At 53.5% G+C, this 10,445-nt stretch overlaps 3 protein-coding genes across 3 annotated transcripts; 2 read left to right on the top strand and 1 right to left on the bottom strand.

The window, feature by feature from the left end:
• On the top strand, nt 1–663 carry ENH_00005640 (GI13120, related; the record flags this gene model as incomplete). The annotated part of the gene is made up of 1 exon (XM_013578490.1): nt 1–663. A coding segment is annotated over one exon (663 nt), but the record flags the coding sequence as incomplete, so codon positions are not given.
• Nucleotides 664–1,825: 1,162 nt separating this feature from the next.
• ENH_00005630 (plasmodium falciparum CPW-WPC domain-containing protein, putative) lies at nt 1,826–4,250 on the bottom strand (the record flags this gene model as incomplete). The annotated part of the gene is made up of 6 exons (XM_013578489.1): nt 1,826–2,025; nt 2,078–2,359; nt 2,519–3,371; nt 3,581–3,631; nt 3,691–3,806; nt 3,863–4,250. The coding sequence occupies 6 exons, from the start codon at nt 4,248–4,250 to the stop codon at nt 1,826–1,828; spliced, it is 1,890 nt and encodes a 629-aa protein (XP_013433943.1).
• A 2,124-nt stretch (nt 4,251–6,374) lies between these two features.
• ENH_00005620 (hypothetical protein, conserved) lies at nt 6,375–6,891 on the top strand (the record flags this gene model as incomplete). The annotated part of the gene is made up of 2 exons (XM_013578488.1): nt 6,375–6,478; nt 6,795–6,891. The coding sequence occupies 2 exons, from the start codon at nt 6,375–6,377 to the stop codon at nt 6,889–6,891; spliced, it is 201 nt and encodes a 66-aa protein (XP_013433942.1).
• Between the last annotated feature and the right edge of the window lie 3,554 nt (nt 6,892–10,445).

The following is a 10,445-nucleotide window of genomic DNA, read 5'->3' as shown; positions in this document are numbered from 1 at the left end:
GCAGCAGCAGCAGCAGCAGCAGCAGCAGCAGCAGGAAAGGCAATTCAAGGAGAAGGGCTGGAGAGGCTGGCGGAGGACTTGGGAGTGGGACTTGATGACATTTTCTTTTTGGTCTTCGCCTTCCACTGCGAATGCAAAACGCAAGGAGTGATAACTCGAGAAGACTTCTTTCGGGGGCTGCGGAGTTTAGGTGTAGATACACTGCAGGGGCTGCAGGCGCAGGTGCAGCAGCAGCAGCAGGCGCCCTACAGGGACTTGCTGCTGCTGCGGCGGGTCTACAGCTTCGCCTTCGGCTACGCGCTGGAGCCGCAGCAGAAGCAGCTCCCCAAAGACCTTGCTGCTGCTTACTGGCTGCTGCTGCTGCAGCCGCTGCAGTGGTGTTTGCTGCAGCCCTTTCTGCAGTACGTGGAGTGTATCTCCACCTTGCGCAGCATCAACAAGGACGTCTGGCTCATGGTCCTCGAGTTCGCCCTCTCCTGCCCCACCAGCAGCAGCAGCAGCAGCAGCAGCAGCAGCAGCAGCAGCAGCAGCAGCGGCAGCGGCAGTGGACCAGTGGACCAGACCATTGACCGCGTGCTGGCGGAGTACGAAGACGACGGCGCGTGGCCGCTGCTGATCGACAACTTCGTGGAGTGGATGCGGGAGCAGCGCAGCAAGAAGTGAAGCTGGATTCTTTGATTTAATTCATTTATTTAATTAATTTATTCATTTATTTCTTTAATTTATGCATTTATTCTTTAATTTATGCATTTATTCCTTTAATTTATTCATTTATTGCTCAATTCCACTTTTTTGGGGCTTCGAAGCTGCAGGGCCGCTCGGGTGTACGCGCTCGGGTGTACGTACACCTCGCGCACAGCGCACTTCCGCCCCTTTCGAGTTCCTCAAAAACCAAAACTTTCTTTTCCACTTTCGCTCTTCAATACTCCACTTATAACAGTCTGAGCGCTCGCCCCAGCTCCCGCAGCTGCTGCTGCTGCTGCTGCTGCTGCTGCTGCAGCTGCTGCTGCTGCAGCTGCTGCTGCTGCTGCAGCTGCTGCTGCTGCAGCTGCTGCTGATGCTGCAGCAGGAGCAGCTGCTGCTGCTGCGGGCCAATGTTTTTTACTTTAAAAGAAATGACTCAAAAGGCGCAGTTGGCCGCTGGGGTGTACAGACACCCCGGCGGTTCCACGGAAGCCTCTTGGACAAACCCAACGGCTTTTAATCATTAAATTAAATTCTTTAATTTCTGTTTCCTCTAAAGCCTCTCACAACTCCGCAGCACTTCGAGGCAAGCCTGCTGCTGCAGCGCCGCATGTTTGCTGCTGCGCTGCAGCAGCAATTGAGAGGACGTGCTGCTGCAGCAAGCTGCAGCAAGACGGGAGCAGCAGCAGCTTATTTGCTGCAGCTGCATGCATGTCTATGAAAGTCTGCAGCCGCGGCTTTTGTGGGGTGTTTTGGCTGCATGCATGCAAAAGCAAATATAATTAAAAGTTCACTTTCCGTTTATTCATAAGTTTAAATACACATATAATGTATATATAATATATATTTATTTATTTATTTATTTATTTATTTATTTATTTATTTATTATTTGCAGATTTATTATATAATACTTTCTGGGCAATTTCGTCTGCTGTGTGCAGTGCAGAAGCAGCAAAAGGCAGGAAAGGGGGCGGCCCACTGCAGCGCCTGCTGCTGCTGCTCAGCTGCTGTCGGGGAGCGCAGCAGCAGCAGCAGCAGCAGCAGCAGAGGCAGCAGCTCCTCGAGGCAGCAGCTGGGAGTGGAGAAGGCCATTGTCGTCAAGTGGTCCACTGGTCTTGGCCGTGACCATTTGCGGCGCCCTCATTCGTCTTCGTCTTGCTGCTGCTGCTGCTGCTGCTGCTGCTGCTGCAGGTGTCTGTGGGGTGTACGTACAGCCCGCCGCTGCGTGGCTCGGCGGTGCCGTGTGCGACTTACGTTTGCTGCTGCTGCTGCTGCTGCTGGTTCTGCTGCTGCTGGTTCTGCTGCTGCTGGTTCTGCTGCTTCTTGGAACTCTCCAACGCCTGCAGCAGCAAATTAGTTTGCTGCTTCGGGGGAAGCTGCTGCAGCACTCACAGGGCCACTGGACGTCGCAGGCAGCCATTTGCTGCAGCTTCTGCTGCTGCGAGAGTGCGCCGAAGGCCACTTCTTGGCCGCCTGCAGCAGCAGCAGCAGCAGCAGCAGCAGCAGCAGCAGCAGGTGACCACTGGTCACCTCGAGTTGCTGCAGTGGTCAGGCCACTCACAGCTGCCCCTGTAGTTCTGCGGCGCCCGGCAGAGCTGCCCGTCGCCGGAGTCCGTCCAGCCCACAGGGCACACAAAGCCGAAGTCCACTTCGCAGCCAGTTCTGTCTGGAGCGCTGCATGCAGCAGCAGCAGCAGCAGCAGCAGCAGCGGCAGCAGCAGCAGCAGCAGCAGCAGCAGCGGCAGCAGCAGCAGCAGCAGCAGCAGCGGCAGCAGCAGCAGCAGCAGCAGCAGCAGCAGCAGCAGCGGGGGGAGAGAGGCCCCTGGCGTGTCACCTTGGAAGGGAAAGCGGACTTTGCAAAGCGCAGCAAAGGCCCGGCGGTCTTCTTCGGATTTTAAAGAAATTTCCCGCGGGCAATTTTCCGAAGAAATGAAAGAGGGGGGCCCCCGACACAAGTGGAAGTCAAGTTCTTGCCAGCCGAGGGGGCAGGGGGCCCCGAAGTTCCGCTTCCTCCCGCTGCTGCTGCTGCTGCTGCTGCTGCTGCTGCTGCTGCTGCTGCTGCTGCTGGTGCTGCAGCCCCAGGCGAGGCCGCAGCGCTGCTGCAGCGCCGCCTTCAGCTGCGGGCGGCCCCTGTACCCCGACAAGTCCAGCAGCAAAGGGCAGGGGCCCCCGTAGCCCGGGGGGCCCCTGCAGCGCGCAGAGCCGGGGGGCCCCTCGGCCCAGCCCTTGGGGCAGTTGCTGCTGAAGTCTGTGGGGCAGCTTTGCTGCTTGCAGGGCCACTGGACCCCACAGAGGGTTTCCCAGCGGGCCTTGGCCGTGGGGTCTGCGTCGCCGCGCAGCAGCTCCTCGCCGCAGGCTGCTGCTGCTGCTGCTGCTGCTGCTGCTGCTGCTGCAGCAGCAGCAGGCTCGCAGCGGCCGTCCGCAGCACGCTGCCGCCAACCCAACGGGCAAGCCTCCGAGTAGTCCGCACCCCCAGGACACTGCAGCGGCCTGCAGGGGTAGCGGGCTTTGCATGCAGCAGCCCAGGCTGCTTTGGAGCTGCTGCTGAGCTGCTGCAGCTCCGGCTGCTGCGCCCCACAGGGCCCTTTGTATGCTGCTGTTGCCACGCAGCTCGGCCCCTGCTGCTCGAAGTCCAGCGGACACAACACCGAGAAGTCCTGCATGCACTCGCTGCCGCGGGACGCGGCCTGCAGCAGCAGCAGCAGCAGCAGCAGCAGCAGCAGCAGCAGCAGCAGCAGCGGCGGCAGCGGCAGTTCGGTGGGGCGGCGCGGCGAAACTGGGGCCGTATCTGCTCACGGATGAAGCCATTGCCTGGAGAAGAAATAAATAATTTGAATAAAATATTTAATTTAATTAAAAGTAACTTTGATTGTTTTTTTTCAAAGTTCCAACAGACCTTCTCAAACTCCCGGATGTCTTGCGTCGAGAGGGGGAGGCTTTCCGAGTTCTGCAAAGGCGCATGCAGAAAGCTGAACAAAAACTTGAATTTTATTTTTTCTTTTTTACTTTTTGAAGGTCTTGAAGAACTTCTTTTTGAAACGCCGCGGACTCCGAAAGGGCGGGAGGACCAGTGGTCACGCCGGCGGCGGCGGTGGTCTCGGGCGGCGCGGGCATCTGCTTTTCTGAAACGGAAAAGTTGAAATGCTGCAGCTTTCTGCGGATTTTTTGGGGAATTCACCGAATTTATACCAAATATTCAACACGGCGAATATTTTGGAGGCTTCTTCGATGATTTTCGTGAGGAAGTTCCCCTTGGATCGCGCCTTTTCTTCTTTTTCCTGCTCCGGCTGCGCAGCCGCGGGCTGGCCTCCCAGCGCCTCCTCTACTTCTCCCCGAGCCTCTTCGACCTGCTGCAGCAGCTCTTTTTGAATTGCGGCTTTTTCTGCAGCCGCGGCTGCGGGCCGTTCGTACGGCTGCGGCGGCTGCGGCGGCTGCGGGGGCGGCTCGGGCTGCGGGGGAGCGAAGGCGAACGGGGAAAGCGCTGCTGCGCTGCGAACATTGTGCGTCAAAGCGGCAGCAGGCTTGCAAACTACAAAAAAAAAACAAATAATAATAAGTGCTTTCATTGCATCTCCTTCACGTTCAGCTTTCGGATCTGCCGAGTGCAGCGGCGCGCGCGGGCGGCGCTGCCGCGGGGTGTACGTGCAGCTTTCGAAACGCGAACGGATCTTGCCGCACACGCAGGAAAGGAGATTTAAACAATAAAAAGAAAACAAATTAAAGTTTAAAAAGAAAACAAATTAAAGTTTAAAACGTTTTTGCAGGATGTCAGTTGGCTTTCAACCGGGCTTTGCAGCGGAACAGAGGCCCGCTACAGCCCAGGCCACTGCCGCGTTCTGCAGCCACTTCGGGAAAGCTCTGCGGCTCTCCAACTCCAAAGCCCCGCCGCCACTGCCAGCTTCACTGCGGCCTTTCTGAATGCGCCGGAGAGTCTTCTTGGGGCGGCGCAGTCAAGTAGAAGAGGAGGGGGCTGCAGAGCGCGCAGGCGAGCAGAAGAGTGTCTGGAGTGGCAAAAAGTTGATTTTCGCGGATTAAATTGCCATTATTTTGTCTTTTTAATGCAAAAAAGGAATTATTTTAGTTTATTTATGCATTAAAAGGACAAAATAGTGGCAAAAGGCAAAGACTCACACGCCGGGCTCCCCCGCGGGAAGCGCCAGGCCCAGCGCGGCCGCCATCGCCCGCCGCGCCATCCGCCCCGAAGCCCTCAGTCCACTTTCTGCCAAAAAGACAGAAAGGCTGTGGCCGAAGTGGTTGAAGTTGAGATATTCCGCGACGAGTTCGTTCACCAGAGTCACTTCCGGCGGCGGGGGGGGGGCTGCGGCGGGCTGCAGCGCACGGCCCGCAGCTGCACGCGCCTTGCAGCAGCAGCAGCAGCAGCAGCAGCAGCAGCAGCAGCAGAGCAGCAGCAGCAGCAGCAGCAGAGCAGCAGCAGCAGCAGCAGCAGCAGCAGCAGCAGCAGCAGCAGAGCAGCAGCAGCAGCAAATCAGCAGCAGCAGCAGCAGCAGCAGCAGCAGCAGCAGCAGCAGCAGCAGCAGCAGCAGCAGCAGCAGCAGCGCAACGCACCTTTCCCTTCAAAGCTTTGAACAGTTCCGCCAGCAGCTGCGCCCGCAGCGCCCGGAGGGTCCCGCGGGCCTCGAGGGCCTCCGTGGCTGCGCCGATGAGATACTGGAGGCTTTCTTCCTCCATTTGCTGCCACTTGAAGGTTTTTTTGCAATTAAAACTTCTTTTTTGTCTTTTTAATTTCAGCAGAGTCTTTGGCGGGCTGAAAACGAGAAAATCCGGTGAAGTCCGCTGCAGAAACTGCGGCGAGAACCCAGTTGGTCTTGTGGCGGGAGTTGAGGGGCCTCTCTTGCTCCTCAGAAGCCTTAAGGGTGGACTTTAATTGTTTTTTAATTTTAAAAAATAAAAAGATTAAATTTGGTTCTTTAAATGCGAAATTCTCAACTCATCGCGCAGACACTTCGCCGCACAGAAGTGCGCTGGGGCGCGACGGACCGGAAACAAGCCCGAAAAGGGATTCGAGTGGAGATCAAGAAAGAAAAAAACGCATTTGCAAATATGTTTTTTGTTTTTTAAAAAATAATTTGAATTAATTAGATCGTTGGCGAGGAAACGGCAACGGATCAGGGAAGTGTTCAATGAGGCCAAGGCGGATCAGTCGAGAGGCGGCGGCGGCGACTCCACACTGGACTGAAGTATCTTTTTTTCCTTTATTTCGCAAAATTTAATTAATTAAATACTTTTAATTTGTTTGTTTTTCAACTGTGGACTGACGGGCTCGAGTGCGCCGAAACACTCAGAGGTCGCTGCCGATCAGCCCCTGCCTATCGATCGCGATACGCACACCCCGGGATTCCCCGTCTTTTCTCTTCAAGTTTGTTTGCAAGTTTGTTTATTTTTATTCACTTAATTGCATTTAATTCATTTCAAGAAAAGTCTTTTTCAAAGGAGGCGCCAGTCCGCGGGGCAGCTGGTGCCGCCGACGCCTCGCGCAGTCACCTGGGGGCATGCTGAAACGCCCACAGCGCCGTTGCTTCACTTCAGAGTTATCTTGGATCGATTTGCGTCTTTTTTCTTTAAAATTTATTTTTAAAATGCCATTTAAAGGCTGCAGGTTCAAATAAATTCATAATCTCCCCAGCGCGCGCCGAACACGGCGGGCGAGCGCCTCGGGCTTTCACCACGAAATGGGAAACTTCATATCTTTGCGCCTGCATGCAGCAGCTCTTAAAGCATTTAATTTGAATTTAAAAAAGATTTGGAAAGGCCAGAAGTCTCTGCGTGCTCTAAAGTGGGCCAAAATTGCCTGTAGGCTTTGTATTCAAAAAGTGGCAAAGTTGAATTCAGGAATTCAACTCCCTCGTGCTGCTGATTCTGTACATATATTTGTCTGTCTTCAAGTTTAACAAACAATTCAATTAACTCAGCATTGAGTTGCACTGATTTCAATATATATATATATATATATATATATATATATATATATATATATATATATATATATATATATATATATATGTATATATATATATAGTGACCCACTTTTCAGTTCTTTTTGTCTCTTTTTAGCATTTTGTGGCATTTGTGTTGTCTCTTTTTTGTCTCAGGGAAAAAGGAGAAAGGGGACAAGTTGCAGAGTCTGCTGCTTCGTCTCTGAGCTACGCCATTCAAATAGAAAGTGAGCTCCTAAACCCTAAACCCTAAACCCTAAACCCTAAACCCTAGGCGCAGACTTGCTAGCCAAAGCTTCAAACCCCAGACTCCGAGCCACTGTAAGACACAAATGTGCGCTAAAACGAATTGTCACTTCAGTCCCTGCGTTGCTGCTGCTGCTGCTGCTGCTGCTGCTGCTGCTGCTGCTGCTGCTGCTGCTGCTGCTGCTGCTTGCAGGAAAGGAGTCCAGCGCGTTGTTGCTGCTGAACGTGGACTTGGGCGTGAGCGAAGAAGAAGTGCAGAAGTGTCTGTCGGCTTTGTCGCCGGTGGAGTCCGTGCGGGTGCTGCGGTGTACGTACACCTCAGCGCCTGGGGGCTGCGCCCTCGTCGAACTGCCGTCGCCAAAAGCCGCTCAAAGAGCTCTCACTTTATTTTCCAAAGTGGAATTCCGCGGCCGCAGAATTGCCCTTTGGCTTTGCAGCAGCGCCCTCTGTCGTGAGCGAGCTTTCTGTCGCAGCTGTCTGTACACTCCGTTTTATCTGCACTATTTTCAGTTTTTCATTTATTTCTGTTTTCTTTTTTTGCACTTCGCATTTTATTTCTTTTTCGGAAACTCGCGGGCTCTTCGCTGCTGCTGCGCTCCTGCTGCTGCCTTTAGCAGCTTCTGCAGATGCGCAGCAGAAATGTTTTTTAATTAAATGTGCAGCAGATAAATATTTATTAATTTAATGTGCAGCAGATAAATATTTATTAATTTAATGTGCAGCAGGCTGCTGCTGCTGCTGCTGCTGCTTGCAGGAAAGGAGTCCAGCGCGTTGTTGCTGCTGAACGTGGACTTGGGCGTGAGCGAAGAAGAAGTGCAGAAGTGTCTGTCGGCTTTGTCGCCGGTGGAGTCCGTGCGGGTGCTGCGGTGTACGTACACCTCAGCGCCTGGGGGCTGCGCCCTCGTCGAACTGCCGTCGCCAAAAGCCGCTCAAAGAGCTCTCACTTTATTTTCCAAAGTGGAATTCCGCGGCCGCAGAATTGCCCTTTGGCTTTGCAGCAGCGCCCTCTGTCGTGAGCGAGCTTTCTGTCGCAGCTGTCTGTACACTCCGTTTTATCTGCACTATTTTCAGTTTTTCATTTATTTCTGTTTTCTTTTTTTGCACTTCGCATTTTATTTCTTTTTCGGAAACTCGCGGGCTCTTCGCTGCTGCTGCGCTCCTGCTGCTGCCTTTAGCAGCTTCTGCAGATGCGCAGCAGAAATGTTTTTTAATTAAATGTGCAGCAGATAAATATTTATTAATTTAATGTGCAGCAGATAAATATTTATTAATTTAATGTGCAGCAGATAATCTAAATAATACTGCACAATATATATTATATGCTGCATTAACATAAGTGCATGCACTCAGTGCGCAGCAGCAGCTGCAGCAGCTGCAGCAGCTGCAGCAGCTGCAGCAGCTAGCTCGTCTCCGCTAGAAAGATGTTGCACAAGTGTTCTTTTCAGTCTCTCAAAAATTTGGATAGTTCTGCTTTTCCGGCTCCCCTGCTGCTGCTGCTGCTGCTGCTGCTGCTGCTGCTGCTGCTGCTGCTGCGTGTGGCTCAGCGAGCCCCGCTGCGGTGGCTGGCAGCGACACGCTGCTGCTGCACAACTTGCCGCTGGCAGCAAGTGAAGCAGCTCTGTACAGAATGGCCGCTGCTGTTGCTGCAGTGAAGAAGACTCGGATGGCCCGCGACAGCAGCAGCGGGAAGCCCCTGGGCTACGGCTACGTGCAGCTGCAGTCTGCAGCAGCAGCAGCAGCAGCGCTGGCTGCGCTGCAGCAGCAGCAGCGGGAGGAGCAGCAGCTGGGTCTGGGCCCGTCGTGGCGGGTGTGCAGCTGCCTGCCCCCGCTGAAGATGAATTTAAATCATTAGTGAATACTTTTTGCAAATTGAAGGATTTTTTAAAAGTATTTTTGGAATTCAAATTCAAGAAATGTGGGCTCTGATGGCTTGTTGGAAAGGCTTGCTGCTGGCGCGCAAGTGGAGTTGAACGAGGCGGAAAGCGGCGAAGTGTGCAGCAGTAAAAAGCCACAATAACTGCTGCTGCAACAGCAGCAACAGCAACTGCTGCTGCAGCAACAGCAACTGCTGCTGCAGCAGCAGCAACTGCTGCTGCAGCAGCACCAACAGCAACAGAAATAAATGAAGAAAGAAAGCCGCGAGTGCGGCGGGTGGCCGCGGGAGCGGAGGAGTGGGCGGCCGCGGTGTCGATACACCGCGCGGGCGGGGCTCCCTGAAAGCGGAAAAAGTGGCGAAAACGCCGGCGATTTTCGGGAAAGCGCAAATTAAATTGAAGATTCATCAAAATAAATGAATTTAAAAAGAAGTTTCCGTTTGTTCAGTGCGCTTACTCGGCCCGGAAGCAACAAATAGCCTCCCGGCTGCGGCTGCGGCTGCAGCCGGCGGCCGCAGCTGCGCCGCGGGGGCCTGCGGGCTGTTTTCCGCAGCCCGCGGCGGCCCCCCGGCAAAAAACTAATTCGAAAAAAATGTGCGGCTGAGCGGCGGCAGCCGTTGGATCGGCAGCGCCGCTGCAGCGCAGCAGCAGCGCAGCAGCAGCGCTGCTGCAGCGCAGCAGCAGCGCCGCAGCAGCAGCAAAGCACTTGGGCGAGGCCGGGGAGCGCGGCGAGGGCCTCGGGGCCTCGAAGGCGAACTCCTGAGGCCCTCCTCTGGGCCTCCTGCGGCCTCTGGCAGCCCCCACTGCCTCTCCAAAACGAAAACTCTGCAGCTTTTTGCCCCCTTTTTGCCCCTTTTTTGCCCCTCTTTTGCCCCTCTTTTGCCCCTTTTTTGCCCCTCTTTTGCCCCTCTTTTGCCCCTTTTTTGCCCCTTTTTGCCCCTCTTTTGCCCCTTTTTTGCCCCTCTTTTGCCCCTTTTTTGCCCCTCTTTTGCCCCTCTTTTGCCCCTTTTTTGCCCCTCTTTTGCCCCTTTTTTGCCCCTTTTTTGCCCCTTTTTTGCCCCTCTTTTGCCCCTTTTTTGCCCCTTTTTTGCCCCTTCTTTGCCCCTCTTTTGCCCCTTTTTTGCCCCTCTTTTGCCCCTCTTTTGCCCCTTTTTTGCCCCTTTTTTGCCCCTCTTTTGCCCCTCTTTTGCCCCTTTTTTGCCCCTCTTTTGCCCCTCTTTTGCCCCTTTTTTGCCCCTCTTTTGCCCCTTTTTTGCCCCTTTTTGCCCCTCTTTTGCCCCTTTTTTGCCCCTCTTTTGCCCCTTTTTTGCCCCTTTTTTGCCCCTTTTTTGCCCCTTTTTGGCCCAAAGCCCCGCCTTGAGGCCAAATCCGCGGCCGCGGGGCTGCGGCGGCCGCTGGAGAGCTCGCGGGCTTTCTCTCCAACTCAACGCAGCCCCCAAGTCCAAACGCCCGCCTGCAACTCCAACAGCTTCCCAATCAACTCCCTATAATATATATATATAAACTGTCTATTTATATTATATATAAACTGTCTTTATATATTATATATAAACTGTCTATATATATATTATATATAAACTGTCTTAGTAATGCAAATATATATATATATATATGTATATAAACTGTCTTAGTAATGCAAATATATGTATATATATATATATAAGAACTGTCTTAGTAATGCAAATAC

This window comes from Eimeria necatrix, genomic scaffold (assembly GCF_000499385.1).
Source record: "Eimeria necatrix Houghton genomic scaffold, Enh_scaff1165, whole genome shotgun sequence".
NCBI lineage: Eukaryota > Apicomplexa > Conoidasida > Eucoccidiorida > Eimeriidae > Eimeria > Eimeria necatrix.
Note: the sequence above shows the minus strand (reverse complement) of the source record. Positions and strands in the feature narration are given on the sequence as shown.